The 17877-nt window shown below is 36.1% G+C and overlaps 1 protein-coding gene across 2 annotated transcripts in view; it reads left to right on the forward strand.

The window, feature by feature from the left end:
* LOC119045000 (triadin) overlaps positions 1-17877 on the forward strand; it is a 109253-nt gene that overhangs the window by 76346 nt on the left and 15030 nt on the right. For both annotated transcript variants that reach the window (XM_053664796.1, XM_037139627.2), the window contains exons 5-6: positions 7887-7946; positions 17541-17600. In XM_053664796.1, the coding sequence (XP_053520771.1) occupies positions 7887-7946; positions 17541-17600 (120 nt within the window). The remainder of the gene's footprint in view (positions 1-7886; positions 7947-17540; positions 17601-17877) is intronic.

The raw sequence follows: 17877 nt of genomic DNA on the forward strand, positions 1-17877 counted from the left end.
TTTAATATCCCTCAAGGAAACTGTCCTCAGTGCTTTTGCAGTGTATGCCCTCTGAATCAAAGAAAACAGGGTGCTTTGAGGGAAGAAAATATTTCTCTTTGTTTTCTTTAGTCATAATTGGTCAGGAATGTACTTTTCTCAAATTTTGTTTAACAACATATCCTAAAAATTATCAGAAAATCATGGAAACTACAAAGACCTACATGTCATTTGGTATTTTATCTAAAATAGTGGGAATTCAATAAAATATATCCACTTAGTATTTTTTAATTATCCACCAAAATGATAAAAATATCTGCTTGGTTATTTATCATAATTAAACTTTTGTATTCTAATCACAATTGGCAAAGTGTTACAAATAGAGATTCTATGTTCAAATGAATAAATAATTTGAATTTTAACATTGAAATGAGGAACGTATAAGTGGGCATTTTATATTGTCTGGTGCCTCTGAGATATATATAGAAAACATGATGACAAAAGGCATTCTTTGAAGTTCACAGCCCTCATAACAATTTAATAAACGGGGTTATCATCAAAAAGAATCAGGATGGTTGCCTTGGTGACAGAGCTTATCCTTTTAACTTCTTGAGTCTCTCATTTTAAAATTTTGATTGATAATAATTTTCATTTATTAACAGTTTATTGTATTGATAGAGGAAAGAGTGTATGCTTTAAACTGTCCATGCAAATCTTAAAATTACAAACTGCCTACTCGCCAATAAACTTTGTTATGGTTGTAAGTAGATAAAAACTATTTATCATAAGCAAAATGCATGTAATATAATAAAATAACTCAAAAAGACTTCAGTATGAAATGAACTTATTTTGAAGAATCATTTAGCACAGTCTATTTTCACTAATTGTAGTCCCTTTGATTGCTGTTGCTAGCGATCTTTTCATTTTTAGTGCCCACGGCCTCTCCTATGAGTTACATGTGAGAGTTGAGCTCAGAGAGATTCGGGAAAATCTGTCAGTCCCTGATTGCTGTTGGTCCCGAGGGAGACAGAGAGCTTAGATGAGCACATTTGGATAGAATTAACGAGCCCAAAGTTGATGAAGCAGAACCAAGGCAATGAAACAAATCTTCACTTCTAATTTGGAGGCATTTTAAAATTTTTGTCTACTGTAACTATTTTTAACCCTTTTCACATCTCATGGCACATATAAACTAATTACCAAAATTCTGAGGCACACCAAAAAATACACTTTTTGCTAATGTGACAAAAATTAAATATAATTTTGATTCAGTCACACTGGATGGTTATTGTTGTGTTTGGCTGTTGTCTTTTTATTTTTTTACATTTGACAGTTTAAGGGAAAAGAGGTAAGTGCCCCTGACTAAAAGGTCAGGTATTTCATGCTTTAAAAATTTTGTGGCTCCCTAGTTGAAAATCCTTTGTCCATTGAGTAATGTATGTTCCTATGGAATATGCAACGCTCAATATAAGTCCAGGAAATTCCCCCTTATACCTAAAAGTTCCAATCAGGCCACCAAGAGGATCTGGGACCTTGTAAGCCACAAAACAATATTTAAGCTGTACTGTTACCAAAATGGCTTATGATTCTAACCAATATCAGGTGCTGAGACTTATACGACTTATACATTTCTAGAAGCATTGGCCTCTGACCTAATCACAAAGTACACATATTTGAAGTTAAACAGTGACTGCTTTGACCTTCTTTGTCCCTGTGTCCAGAATTTGTTTATGTTCAAGAGAACTGTTTTTTTTTAAAGTTTTATTTATTTATTTTTAGACAGAAGAGAAGGGAAGGAGGAACAGAGGGAGGGATACATCAATGCGTGGTTGCCTCTTGCATGCCCCTACTGGGGACCTGGCCCACAACCCAGGCATGTGCCCTGACTGGGAATTGAACCCTTGACTCTTTAGTTCACAGGCCAGTGCTCAATCCACTTGAGCTACAGCAGCCAAGGCTCAAGAGAACTGTTTTTAAAGAGTGTCATGAATTTAAACACAATTTTATGATGTCACACATTGCTGTCATTTTACACAAAGTAGAAGCATTCACCTGTCTATGAAAATTATTGAATAACTAGAAGCTTGTACTAATATACATGAGAAATTTGATTTTTGTTAGAAGTTTGCTGAAAACCATACAGCAATAATAATCTACTTTACAGACTTAATACTTTTAAATTTAATTTTGTGTCCTTATACAATAGCAATTGAGAGTGACAAATCAGGCATCATTTGCTTCTGAGAAAAATATCCTTCTGAAGTCTAAATTGGTGGCATGTTGTTACTCAGTTGGACAGGCATCTGAATGGTCGTCATTTCCTGGACGGAGTGTAAGTAGAGAGAACTGGCACATTGTGTGGAAGCTTTACTGGATTCTTCAGACATCTGATAGCCACAGACAGTGACACCAGTGATGGAATTCAATCCCCAAAGAAAATGCAGTGTGGCAATAAAACATGCAGAGAGACATTCAATTTTTAAGTTTGAATCATCAGAAATGAGCTTCTGTTGTATCCTATGAGAAAAGACATTAGGGGTGTGTGTGTCTTTACAAGGTTAGCTGTGCCTGCCTATACTTGCCTCTATAAAAATAGTAATGGTCTTTAAGTGACCATCAGTTAAAAAACTCAGTTGATAATATTCCTGCAGAAAAAGTGCTTATGTAAGTGATCATATTTCTGTTCATTCTGAGCTATGGAGATGTGTGTGTGTGTGTGTGTGTGTGTTTTAATCTATAACCTCTACTTGTAAAAAATCTGAGTGGCTATGCCCAGAGCATTGGGGTTATCTTGGCTTGTATTAGGCTGAAGTGTAGAATCAGAAAACTAATAAAAATGGGGCTTTATCTTTAAGATTGGTCTGAGTTATATAACTGTGTTGTGTCCAATCATTTACCATAGAGAAAACAATAAATGCTCTGAAATATATTGTCACTTTTTCAGTCTAATTCTTTAGATTTATTTATGTTTGTTTCTCCTTATGTAAAATTTATTTTGAAAGTGTAACCAGCATGCCAGGATTTCCCTTCCACGTTAGGGTGACCTTCCTTTCATGTGTTTGGGAAAAGGTGAAGTGAAAGCATTTCCCCAGCCTTTTCCTGTTCAGTGTTCATGACCCCAAACTTTTTGAGACTCCTCTTCTTTCATTTATTTTGTTACCTCCAGGATGGACTCCTGCCTCTTTCAGTTCTGGTTACTGTCTGGAGTCCTTCCCCTTTGACAGGAGGCTGCTGCACATGCAAGAGGCAGGGCTAAGGAGCTTCAAGGAAGCACTGGCTACTGCTTCTTTCCTCTGCGCTCTGATGTGCAAGCCTCCACCTACCCTGCAGGGAAAACGGGCACAGAACAACACAGAGTGTCTACTGCCATAGACTACTGTCCGAAGAGTGGGTTTCCCCAGAATAAGATAGGCTAAGGGGCTGTGACGGAATTACCCAGGCAGGATGCTTTCAGCTCTGAATTCTGCGGAAGAGTCTAACTCAGATCTGATCCTCCTGTACGATTTCCATAATCTTTCTTTTATTCTCTCAGTGGCCAACAGCTGTCTGTGTAATGCAAACACACACACATACCCTCCCTCTCAAGGAAAAATATTATTCTAAATAACCATTTAAGTTGGTCTCATCTCATAATAAAGGCACCATTTTCATGTAACATTTTAATTTATAATACTTCATCTTTTTTTCTGTATTCAAATATATCTCTACATGGAGTAAGAAATCATCTCTTAAAGTTGTCTTCCTTAGCATATCCAAAGACCACTCACTCTCAGTCTTTGACAGTATACTGCTTTTTTCTGCCTAAATTACACAAGGGACCAATTTTCTCCACTGCCTTTGTTGGTCTGAATAGGAGAGAGGAGGCTGGATGGGTTTGGCAGGGGAAAAATCGGAATTTAGTTTTTCAATTCACTTGTAAAAGTTGTAACCCAGTGGATGACCTAAGGTGTTAAAAAGATCATTTGCCTACACATAGGGACTAGACCAGCACTGTCCAATATTATTACATTGTGAACCACATATGTAATTTAAAATTCTTAAGTAGCTACATTTAAAAAGTAAAAAAAAGATAATAAAAATTAATTTTAATGACAGATTTGATCCAGTCAGAATATCAGGGCTAAGCCAGAAAAGCAAAACCAGTAAGAAACCATGCCAATATATTTATATATTAAGACATTTATTACAAGGAACTGGCTTATGTCATTATGGGGACTGGCCAAGTGTCAGGAAAGGAGATCACAGGGAAACTGAGCCCTTGGGCAAGGACCAAAACTGAAGTCCATGAAGAGAATTTCTTCCATTTCCTTGGTTATTCACAGGCCTGTTTTCAAGGCCTTTAATGAAATCTGACAACCTCATCCAGACAATCCAGAATCATTTTCTTATTTAACATCAGTGGGTTAGGCAGGGGTGTCCAATACCCAGCCCCTGGGGGCATATGGCTCAGGATGGCTATGAATGTACCCCAACACAAAATCATAAATTTACTTAAAATATTACAAAAAAATTTTGGTGATTATCTGTTGCAATATATTTAATGCATGGCCCAAGACAACTCTTCTTCTTCCAATATGGCTCAGAGACACAAAATTTTGGATACTCGTGGTAGGAATTTTGATTACTTCTACAAAACACTCTCACAGCAACTCCTAGATTAGTGTTCATTTGAATGGCTTGGGGTAGCAATTTAGCCAAGTTGACAGATAAGTAAAACAATCACCTCAATATATGACAAATAATATCACTACAACATGTAACTAATACAAAATCACTAATGAGATATTTGACATTTTTCCTTATACCAACACTTCATAATTCAGTGTATATTTACACTTATATTACGTCTCAGTTTGGACCAACCATGTATCACCTGCCCCATATACATTTGTGTCTAGTGGTTCCGCTTTGGAGATTGTAAGTCTACATAGCGACAAACAGTAATTAGCCTGATTATCTTGCATGCTTGGAGCAGTTCTAAAAATACGAGTTCTGTGTGGGAACGCCTGCATATGTGTAATGAAGTTTCTTGTGAGCCTTTCCGCCTGTAGTCTGTAAGATGTGACTTTTATTGTGCCTTTGCAACCAGAATACATTCCTTAAAATGCTGATCAAAAGTCCCCACACATGAAGCTTGGTATGATAGATTACAGGGCACCATTATTTTTGTTTTTTAATTATAGAAATATTATAGAACCCCAAAGCATAGGGAAAACAAAAGAACTATCTAATTTTGAGCCATCTGAACATATTCCTGGGGGTGATATTGCCCCACAGGGGCACTTGGCAATGTCTAAAGACATTTTTCATAGTTGTGGCTGGAGATGAGACTATGGGCATCTAATAGGCAGAGACCAGGGATGCTGCTAAAAACCAGCACATAATGCACACAATAGACCCAGTGCACACCAGATAATGATTCACACAACCCATGAAGTCAGTGATGTTAAGATGAGAGACCCTGCTGTGAAGTAAGATTTGGAGAAGCATAAGGAAGAGATAAAAATACACTGTGAGATCCAGGAAGATGGAAGTTTCCTATTCCCTGTGGAGTTTCCTATGTCCTTGCACCTTGGTGAATTTTTTTCAGAGATGTGATTGAACATCTTAACTCTTTTGTACCACCATTGCCATACTCAAAGTCGGAAATGTAATAAAAGTAGAGCAGTGACCCTGCATATAGTATGGCGATGAATTAATGGGAAAAATGAGGGAAGAAATCTTTGCAGTGGTGATTACCTCCTTAACAAGTGCATGAAAGTCAGTCATTGTCTTTTCTGAAGATATTTGGGGTTTCCTTATGGTTCGTCTTGATTTTAAACTTATAGAAAAATACAAAATCAAATTTATAAATGGAGAATTTTAAATGTATACAGTAATCAGCACCAAGTCAGATAATTTGTGGAATAAAGTTGTAATAAATAAATAAATGAAGCCTGGCTGGTGTAGCTCAGAGGACTGAGTGCGGGCCTGAGAACCAGACAATTGTGGTTCGATTCCCAGTCAGGGCACATGCCTGGGTTGCAGGCCGGTTCCCTGCAGGCCAGTTCCCAGCAGGGGATGCACAAAAGGAAACCATACATTGATGTTTCTCTCCCTCTCTTCTTCCCTTCCCCTCTAGAGATAAATAAATAAAATCTTTAAAAAATATATGTGATAAAAAATAAATAAATGAGTAAACCTCATTAGCATTTTTCTAAGAAAAATCATGGTATTTAAGATTAAGTAACTTCTCAGAGGAAGTAATCATATTTGTAAACTCTAATCTCAAATTTGCTTCTATCCAAATTAACTGCAAATTTAAAATTAATGTCATTTTCCAAACTTGCTATGTATGTGTAATGAAGCCCGCAGCAAATTAAATATATTTCTTAAAACCTGATATTTAGAAAAATGTAACAACTAATTTATTTTCTGAAATGGGTCATATGTGCTTGCAACAAGTATTGGTTAAATGCAATACCAAATTCTGATTTTAAATACAAGGTCTGTCCAGAAAAAAAGTCTAGCCACTTTTAGTATAAGGAGAACAGTTTGAGGGATGTTACCTGGCAGCCAAGAAGAATGGACTAGAATGCACATGTGTGAACAATGACAACTTCATTATACTAGGCAGTGGGGGCGGTAGATGCTATTGAATGAGCATGTGTACTGTGTGGCTGTTACATTCAAAATGACTAAGCAAGTAGAGCAATGAATTTGCATCAAATTTTGTGTTAAGCTTGAACATTCCTCTGCGGAAAATATTTGGGTGAGTCAGAAGGCCATGGGAAACTGGAGATCGGCAGCTTCACAACAATGCACCTGCTCATGCATCATGTCTTGTGCAGAGTTTTTTGGTGAAACATCACATCACCCATGTGACTTAGCCCCTCTTCAGCCCAGATTTGTTGATCTGCAACTTCTAGCTTTTCCCAAAACTAAAATCACTTTTGAAAGAAAAAAATTTCAGAGTGTCAATGAGATTCAAAAAATACAGTGGGCAGCTAATGGTAATTGGGAGAACTGTGTGGGGTACCAAGGTGCCCACTTTGAAAGGGACTGAGGCATCATTGTCCTGTGTACAATGTTTCTCATATCTTGTATTTTCTTCAATAAATATCTATTTTTTATATTACATGGCTGGATACCCTCTGGACAGACCTTGTATAGCTCAAAGTCACTACTTCTGAGATATACTTCTTATGAGGTAGATACAGTTTATTTTTCAAATTTTTAATTTAATATGTAAAAAGTAAATCATCCATATCTGAATGACATCCTTACTAAGAATTCTTAATTTGTATTGAAAATAATTGATATAAAACATAAGTATAATTTATGTGATCAGCCTTGGCTGGTGTGGCTCAGTGGATTGAGCACCAGCCTGCAAACCAAAGGGCGGCTGCTTTGATTCCCAGTCAGGGCACATGCCTGGGTTTCAGGCCAGGTCCCCAGTAGGGGGCATGTGAGAGGCAACCACACATTGATGTTTCTCTTCCTCTCTTTCTCCCTCCCTTCCCCTCTGTCTATAAATAAATGAATAAAATATTTAAAAAATAATTTATGTGATCAATTTTCACACTGAAAGCAGTGACAACATATTTCCATTGATGTAAGTTTTTAAGCTTTTTCAACTAACTGTAATTTGAGGTAACTCAAATTTTTTCTTTATTTCATAAATGAGTAATTTATATAGCAATATGCTAACAAACCTTTTCCTTTTAAATACCCATAAGCTTGTTAGATATAATTTAAGCTTCAAAAGTTATATAGTTTGAGTCATAGTTATGGTTTATATTTTATACATTTTAAAAAGGAGTTTTTATGAGGGGAGAAACAGACAAAAAACTGTACTTGAAAAATAACTAAATAAAATTTTTTAAAAAAAGGAGTTTTTAAATTATATAAATTCTATTTTCCCCTAGAAATGCACAAAGAAAAAAGTGAAAAGGAGGAAAAGCCTGAAAGGAAAGTACAAACAAAAGGTACATGTTTAATTTTGTGTTTATTCTTATTTTTATTTAGGACATACATGTATATATTTATATATATATGCATTTATATGAAAAAGTTTTCATAATTAACATCTTTTGGTTTTAACTTTTGATAGCGTTTAAATAAATACATTTACTTTTCATTTAACTTCAGGTATAAATATATGTGATTTTTCATGATTATAATCAAATAACTTCAAAACCTTTAAGTTATTTGCAACTGATTTTTACTGATGTAGTACCACAGAGAAGATTTTTGACTTAATAGCAAATATTTTTTAAAAATAAGGTAAATAATAAATCAGAGTTCAATTTGTCTTAACCTTGAATTTTTTATGCCCGGCATCACCTTCAAACCCTTTGGTGTAGAAATGCAGTCACTGTCTTGCATCACTGCATCGAAGGCCCTGCAACTTCCTTACACAGCCTTCCGTGCATATGGAAGGGGACAACATGATGATTAATGCCCCTTTCAGGTGACCTGAATTCAGTAACTGCAGTGTTCCATGGCCAGCATTGTCTTGCTCATCTTGCAAGCATCTTATTTAGGGGGACTAGGGGTTGGCCTGTACAGACATCAAACTTTAAAGAAACTTATAGAAAGCAAAAAACATATCTCTAATAAATATGCTCAAGTTTCTCCAGTGGTCCATTTCACATGATTTTGTGTGAAACGGACCATTTGCGGGGGTGGGTTACACTGGCCCTGGCAAAAAGAAAAATCCTATAATTACTATTATTGTGTGATACACAGAAGGTGAAAGAAGTTTCCTGAGATAAAAATTGAATGTTGCTTAATATTTGTTATGTGTAAACTGGCTAATGTAAAATTACCTTCAGGAAATATCAAAATTTGCAAAATAGGAGAGTTTCCAATAATAAAAGTAATAATTAACCTAAAATTAGAGCACAAAGATCCACTACGTGAATCTAGATGTAAAATGTCATTTGAAAAAAATACTTAATGTATTTTCTATTGTGAAGACCTGAAATCATTCTGCAGACATTATATCTTTAATCCTAATGTTTGAATCCATTTCAGATTGGTCAGCCAATTCTTATACAGTCAGGGACATTGAAACTTACTCAACTGAACCTATTTATATTTGTACTTAGGAAACTAATGTCTTCTTACTTTCCCCTTTCCTTTTTTGGTTCTTGATTCCTTTGGTCAGGGAAATTGGACACAGCTCTTAGGTACAGATTAACTAGCCATGATTGAACTGGCTCTGTGTTTCTATTCGCCGAAGGTTAAACAGAAGCTCAACTGGTTCCCCACGAACGGGGTCTCTGCTGTTTTATTTTGCAGAACGTACTGTTAATTTAATAGCAGCGCTGCTGGAGGGGAAGTGGTGCTGCAGATGGCACCATTTCCAGTTTGGCCCTGGCTCTATTAGAATTCTGCTGTTAAAGACTTAGAGCAGTGGGCTGTAGAGCAGGTTTATTAAACTAGTGAGTCTTGCATAATTAAAACCGTGAATTTGGCTGAGGATTAAAATAACTTTCTCAAAAGCTTGGCTAGAGATTAGTACCTCAATATACATCCTGGAACTTCAGCTGTTCAACACTGAAATGGGCTTCAAGGATAGTTTCTTTTTTTCCACAATTTTTATGTGCGAATATGAACAAAATATTTCATTTTACTGCTTTGTTTCCTCATCCAGGTAGAATAATGTCTGCCTTTATTTCCAAGCTGTTCAGTGAAAAAAGTAAATGAGGTTTTATAACCATTCACATATGTAGATAGATATATATTTATATATGCCACTTCCATATCTGTTATGGTTAGATGTGTCTGATAATTAGAAATTTAAATTGTTATCAAAGCATTTTGAACCCTTAAAAGATGAGACACAGTATATACAAGTAAATAGTAGTCTGCAATGGTTATAAAAAAAACCAGCAAATATCTGAGTTTAAAAAGATCCACTATGCTGAGGCTGGTGCATTTTAAGGGGATAGAAACATTTTGGTGATGATAGAAGCTATGTCACCTCCAATTGTCTCTATTATTTTCTTCCTCCTTAAAAGGATTTATGTTCTATTCTAAAAGGTTTTGAGAATATGAAGTTATCGGGAAAGCCATGGAAGTCTACACCTAGATGCTTTACTCATCTACTAGAATGGAGAAAGAAAAAATCTGAATCCCAGAGATCATACACTTTCAAAATAATTTCATATAAATATGTTAACTAATTCATGTTTAAAGTGTCAAAGAATTATTGTTTTAATGCTGATTCTTATTCATATACAATTAGGGGAAAATTACATACTCTATGTAGTCTATCCACATTATCTATCTTTAATAAATGAGGACAAAGTAACTTTTATTCCTATTTTGCCCATCTATTTATTTTGTTTGATATTTTACATTAGGGAGAAAAGGGAACAGTTTAGGAAGCTAAAGAGTAAGCCCTTTGATTCATAACCTGGCAATGAGTACTTATTTTGGTTTTAAGGTATAAGCTCTGACATATTAGTTGATGTTTATCTTTGAATTAACCTTGTTATTTTTCCACATAAAAGAGGTAGCAACATATTTTGTGATCGGAATAGCGTATGTGTTTTTGACCCTCTGCTGATATAAAAATACAGTGAAAAAATATATTTACTTAGAACAAATTCACAACCATAATTTAACTTTTTCTAGATTACCAAATATGCACCAAACTGTTGCTAATACCTATGGCCCCTGGCATTTACTCCTATTATTCTGTGTTTCTTTATCTATGAACAAAGAGAGTCAGACTCAATGGTCTTTCAGGTTCTTACCAGCCCTGAATGTGTTCTAATATTAAATTTAAATTATTCTAACATCTAGCAAAGTATCCAACACATGAAACACACTCAGTAAATGTTGAAATAATGAACGAATTAATACAGTATCTATTTTCCCTATTTTGTTAATCTGCACTTGATTTGTATGAACAATTTTCCTTTGAGAGTTCTATTTTCAAATATATATATACTTATTCAGCTTTAATTGCACCACTCTAATGTCAAATTTATTTGGTTAACAATAATTGACATATTTGATAGTGAACTCCATATTGCAACAAAAAATTACTGTAAGATGTAATTAAGAAACACCCACAATAAAATTTATAATATAATACTATAGGTTAAAGTAATATGGATTGATTTGGACAATTATGAAAATTAAAAAAGAAAGAAAAATAACTGCAACCTAATTACACAGAAATAAATGATAACATTATTTTCCTCTATTTAGTTGTTTTTTAATTGCATATTGCTTTGTTTCTTTGCAATTGCAAATTTTCTGGTTATTTTCAGATAAGATTTAAGCTTCTATATAACTACTAAGCATTTCAATTTACTCATGAAAGAGAGAAACTTAAAAAGATTGGAACCTGGTGGTAAACATATAAGTACATGAGAGAACTTTGTCCATGATGTCTCCTAGAGAAAAGGAGGGCCCTTTAGGCATTCAGAACAGTATGTTTCTGCTACATTCACCTGGACTGGCAGGTGTTCAGGTGCAGAACTGACTGTCTGGAGAAAGTCCAGCCATTGTTTATAAAATAAGAGCGGTTTGCATGATGTGGATGTAATCTGGTAGCCAAGAAGAGTGGACTGGAATGTGCCTGCATGAACAATGAAAACCAGCGTACTAGTCAGTGGGGGCAGTACACACCACTGAGTGAGCACATGTACTGTGTGGCCATCACATTAAAAACCGAGTGAGTAGGGCAACAATATGCATCATATTTTGCTTTAGACTTAAATATTCCTTCTTGGAAACTATTCAGATGATTCCGAAGGCTTTTGGGGATGATGCAATGAGAGCAGCCCAAATAAAAGTGTCACACAAATGATTAAAAGATGGTTGAGAATCTGTTGAAAGTTATCCACATCCTGGAGAGAGGCCTGCAACAAGCAGAATACCTGAGCATGTTAAATGCATATGGGCTGCAATCAACAAAGATCAGCAACTGACAGTGCAAGAACTAAAGGCTGATCTGGGGATTCCAAGAACTACTGTGTCCAAGACTTTGGCATGGGATCTTGGCATGAAATGTGTTATGGCAAAATTTGTTCAGTGGCTTCTGCTACCAGAGCAAAAAGAACACCATGCTGCAGTTGCTAATGACTTGATTCAAACCTCTATCAACGAACCATATTTCCTCAAGAAGGTCAAAACCAGAGATGAATCATGGGTCTATGACTATGATCTGGAAATGAAGGTCCAGTCGTCCCAGTGGAAGTCTCCTGGTTCTCCACGCCTGAAGAAGGTGCAGCCAAGTCTCGGTAAGAGCAACACCATGTTAACTGTGTTGTTTTGATTGGGAAGGTGTTGTCCATCATGAGTAGGCCCCTCCAGGACCAATAATCAGTAAGGGGTACTACCTCATTGTTCTTTGTTTGTGGAGAGATGCAACACGACAAAAGCATCCACAGCTACAGGCAACTGGTGATCGTCAGCTTTGTCAAAACAACGTGCCCACTCATGCAGAATTTTTTGGCAAAACATCAAATCACCTGGGTGACTCACCTCCCTACAACCCATTTGGTGCCCTGCAACTTCTGGCTTTTCCCAAAACTAAAATCATCTTTGAAAAGGAAGAGATTTCGGACCATTGACGAGATTCAGGAAAATATGATGGGCAGCTGATGGTGATTCCAACAAAAGATGTTGGAGTGTTTAGAACAGTGGAAGAGACACCATGAGAACTGTGTGAGGCCCCAAGGTGCCTGCTTTGAAGGGGACTGAGGCATCATTGTCCTGTGTACAATGTTTCTTATATCTTCTTCAGTCAATTTCTCTATATTTAATAGTACCAGTATAGATACTTTCTGGACAGGATATATGTATGTGTTTATTTTTCTATTACAGCTTCACATTTAATATTATTCTGTATTAGTTTCTGATGTACAGCACGGTGATTAGGAAATGATGTACTTTACAGACTGGTCCCATTTTTAAAAAGGGTAATTTATAACAATAATGGTGATTGGCTGGCTTAGGATCACTTCTGGGAAACCATTACAGAGCAGGAATTCTAAGTTGGCAAAGGATTTTGCTGGAGATTGAGGCTCAAAAGCTGAAAAGGACAGGACATTAAAACGCATCTGAATGTTGTGGAGCCATCTATGAAAACACTTTCAAAGCCAACAAATTAATTTAATCAGTGTGTATTGTAGAAACTTTTATTTTACAAAATCTGTTTTCTTTTCCTCCCCGGCAGCAGGGGAAGATAAACCTGAAAAAAGAGACCAGAAGGCTGTGCCTCACCTTCACAGGGACTGTTCACTGATGAGGATGGAACTGCAGCTCTGACAGTAGCTGTGTAGTCCCAGGAGGAGGGGAAACTACCCATATGATTAAAACAGACTGGAAAGTAAAACATACATTTTGGAATTTAAAATAATGTTTTGTGATTTAAAGCATATGTGTCAGATAAGTTTTATAAATATGGGTAATTTGCCTCATCTTCACTTTAATAGTATATAACTAAATGTCATTTTATTATGAACAAAGATGTATATATGCTATTGTAGGGTAGATGATAGATAACATGCTCAAAGAATCCAATCAACACACTTTGGCCCTTAGAATGAGTTTGTAATTCTGAGATATATAAAAAAAACAACCTAGTTTGAGGTAAAGAATGCTAGTAATCTGATAACTATATTTCTATGTTACTCTTAGAAGCCTGTGTTCCCTCCCCCACCTCCCACCTAGGGACAAATAGTTCAGGCTCATTGACCTCTTTAGCTTCCAACCAGCTTTAAAGTGGTATGCTTATATCAAATTAAAAATAAATTCTTCCTGTAGAGGAATGAATAATAAAATCTTTAAATTTTTCTGTACTGAAGGATACTTTTCCACTGAGTTTTTTACTATTATTTAAAATGTGTAGATATTTTGCTTGAACTAAGAATGGAAATTAGACAAATCAGTTACAAAAAAAGTGAAACACACAGACACGTGCAGTAATCAAGAATACATCCGACATTTTTGTTTAGTGGTGGCTAAAGCAGAATTTTTTCAGGGGGTTGAAATTAATGTGTATTTTTCCTCTTTCATAAGGAATGATGAATTTAAGCATGGATATATATGAATTTTGTGAAGCTGTTTGAAACTTTGACATACTTAACCATGTTCCCCAAAGTCTTTTAGAATATGGAGGTGTAATAGTTACTTGCTTTTCCACCTGGTTTCTTTTGATCTGAGCACTCAAGATTCATCCTGGACAGTAGCTCTGAGAATTCCAGAGTTTTGGTTAATTAAACATATTGGCTAACCATCTATTGAAGAACATAGTAGTCTATACAAAATAGTAATTTAACATTTTTGGCAGCAAAACTTTTGATTTTTGAACTAAGAGCAGAGAGATCCTCAGAGATCTCTAAGAATCTGGCCCCGAGTTCCTTCTGCTTAACTGCTAGGCAGGGTTTGCTGGATAAGAACCTCAAGGTCAGGAGCACTGTGCGCTCTGATACACTTCAGAAAAGGACACAGAGCCTGACTGGCAGGTTGCCAGAGCCAAGCGCTGTGAAAGCACAAAGCACAGCTTGCAGAGTGCTGGAGAGGGACCATATGGGGAGGTTTGAGAGACACACTTCAGAGTTGAGTTGAGCTGAATGTTCTGGTCAGGGAAAGGTCAGAGTCTGGGCAAGTGCGGGAACAGCAGGGCCATGCCAACTCAGATGCCAAACATCAGGGCCATTCCAACTGGTGGATTCCATTTGTTTTTAATTATCAGCCTACCAAAGGGACTTTTGTTTCTTGTAAATAAGGATGACAAACAAATTAAGCTCCAGCAGGTGCAACAAGCTTATTTTATCCTGAGCTAAAACTGTCCTAGCTAAGAAAGAACCTGCCAAACAGATCTTGTAACAAAAAAGGTACTCTACTCTTCTTCTGTATTAAAACTTCAAGCTGTGGTTATAAATAAAGAGATGCACAAGAAAATGCCATTGATGTAGCAAATGATTTCTACTTTAGAATGATTGTTAAGACAGTGACTGGTGGCTGCATTGTTTTGGTGAAAGGAATTTTAAAACGGTATTTGAGGCCAGTCTTGCCAAAGTTTGAAGTGTCTGTCCAAGATTTAGCGGCTGTCTGCCATTTTGAACCGCTCCCCTGGAGCACAGGGTCCAGCTGCTGCACAAAACAGTAGTACGGTGCCATTTCTGAGGGGTAATGATGCCAGCATTCAGGACTGGGTCTGTAAATCAAAACTTAGCCTGTGAGGAACCAGATTTTCCCACAGCCTAATAGGGGTCATTAATATGCCACTTTAAGTCTGAATTCAGCCCCCTTGCTCATCTGATTTCCTATTAATGCTCCCATTTTCACCCATGCACATGTCAACCGGAAAATCCTCTGGTGCCGGGAGCAGCCAGCTGTCCGCAGTGGGCGAGGTCAGGTCCTTCACAGTGGCAGTGGCCCAGGGCAGGTGTCCTCCTGGGGATCTTGCCCGTCATGATTTCAAAAGCACAGCTTATCTCTCACAAACATGGTTTCCCCTCAAGAACCTTTAAAAGAGGTTTTCTATTTGCCAAGATTTTATTTTGGTTTTGAGCTTAATTAATAGTAAACCAAAGAAATTGAAATAAGTTATTTGTGGCTATGTGTGAATACTGATGTCTTTTCCTTATTTTGTCAGATATTTATATTCAATTTACTAACTCAGAAACACCTAAAAAAATCACTGAATATGGAAAAATAATGTTTTATGACTTATTTTTCTCCTGTTTCTCATTGGGTTTATTTAAGAAAATTTTAACACATAAAAAATTTAAGTGATCGAAACAGTGCTTATTATGATCTATGCTTCATCATTATGAATAGAATAGCCCTATAAAATAAAATTAACTTTCTTTGTAATATTTTAGAGTTTCAGTTATGCAAAAAGACCTACTAAGAGTCCACTATGTGACAGACACCATACGATCAGCCACAGATGCAAAAATAAAATAATACACTGTAGTCCTTAAAGAGATTTCACTTACTGGGTGGCAGATATATGAACAATTGCAGTGTTATTATGCAATAGTTAAAATAGATTTATTCCCGTGGTCTACTCGCTGTATGACATAAGCAGAGATCAAAGAGCATTTCATAGAGGTGAAGGCATTTGAGCCAGGACGGAAAGGGTGCGTGGAGGGGAGGGAAGTGGGCGTGGGGATTCCAGGTGAAAGGCCAGCAGGCACCGATGCCTGACATCCACGGGGCCCGTGGTTTGCTTGTGGAACTCTAAGAGCTTGTTGTAAGTGGAATGTAAAGGCCAATGGCAAATTCCTGGTGGATAAGATTGAGTTGGTTAGCAAATATCTGATCAACTAGAGGAGTACGATATTTGTGTACTTGATATAACACCTGCTATGTGACAGACTCCATGCTTAAACACTAAAGGAGATACTCTTTTAACTGGTCAACCATATAACCAGATTTTGATGTTATTAATGTTACTCTAAGAAAGAAAAATCTAAATCTAAAAGTCAAGAGACTAGTCAGGATATTATTGTAATAATATGGGTAATAATAATATACCTACGAAGTACTTCAATTTTTGAAATCGTCTCTTTTCTCTTTCTCCCTCCACTCCTTTACTAGGTTAATTTCCTCTTATCTTTCATATCTGTAAATATCACTTCTACCAAAGGGCCTCTCCATATGCATGGACTCGATTGGGTCTCACTGTGTACACTGGCATGCCACTGGGAGTGTTTTCTGCATAGTAATTATTCTAAATGCAATTAACTGTCTTTGTGATTGTTTGTTCAGCATCCACCATCCATTAGCTTGGTGACACTTTGATGACAGGAATGGAGTTTGTCTTGTCTAACGGGATCCTCAGCACTTGGCAGTTGCTCTTTCTATATTTCTGTGTACAGAAATGATAGGCAGCAAATGTAATATTGGATAAAAAAAGGTGGGGAAGAGAAGTATGAAACAAGTATCAGAGTTTGATACAGGAAAAGAAATGGAAAATAAAAGGAAATCCCAGATCAGTCACATTTTCCTAGCTTAGATGACTGGAGGTACCATCAATAAGACCTATGACTGAATCGTGGGGTAAGATTATGACTTAAATTGGAACCCTGCAGTATCAATTAATTGGATCACAGTTCACATTAACTTAAATTCTGTTTTCTTTAAGGAATTGGGTGTCATCCTACTGTCCTCTCACTATATTGTCCAAAACTTTTATTGTGAATTGTTTCTTTAGATGATTAACACATGCTATTTAGGTTGATTATACTTTGCTTCAGCTTTAGAAGATTATCTCCTGTATAATTTTGTTCTCTTATTTTTGGCATTTCTCCAGAGTTGAGCTGGGCTCCTTTTCCATTTAATTAAGCTGAAGTGAAAGATTTGGAAAAGCTGAAGGATATTCTTATCTTTGCAATCAGATTGGGTTTTGGTAGAAGTTTGTTCTGGGTGTGAAATAAAAATAGAAAAATGCTATAATTATCTTAACATTTAAACCTCTAGCTATGTAAAAATCTTGTCAGCCAAGGAAAGATTTTCAAAGGCAGAAAATAAGTTTTTGAACAACAAAGATAATCTGGTCATTTATTCTGTTTACTTAAAAAAGTATTTTCTGTTTCCAGTTACACACCGAGAAAAAGACAAAGGAAAAGGAAAAGAAAAAGAAAAACCTGAAAAGAGAGGTATGGATTTTATTAGTATTGTTTTTAGACATGAGTCCCTTCTATTTGGTCTCTGCTGCTTTACATCTGATTTTAGATGCTCATAAATTTATGTTTTTAATCATTATATTGTTTTATACTTATATTGTTATAATTTTCTTAGAATAAAATTTGAAGAGAATAATTTCTGGTTTAAAGAAAATAAAATACTTAAGACTCTTGAACTCTGTTACCAAGTTACCGTCTAGAAAAGTTGTATCAGTTTTTCCTCTGGCAGTTTTGAGACTGCCTTAGCCAA

The sequence above is a fragment of the Artibeus jamaicensis genome, unplaced genomic scaffold (genome assembly GCF_021234435.1).
Source record: "Artibeus jamaicensis isolate MK-2021 breed Jamaican fruit bat unplaced genomic scaffold, CSHL_Jam_final contig_387, whole genome shotgun sequence".
NCBI lineage: Eukaryota > Metazoa > Chordata > Mammalia > Chiroptera > Phyllostomidae > Artibeus > Artibeus jamaicensis.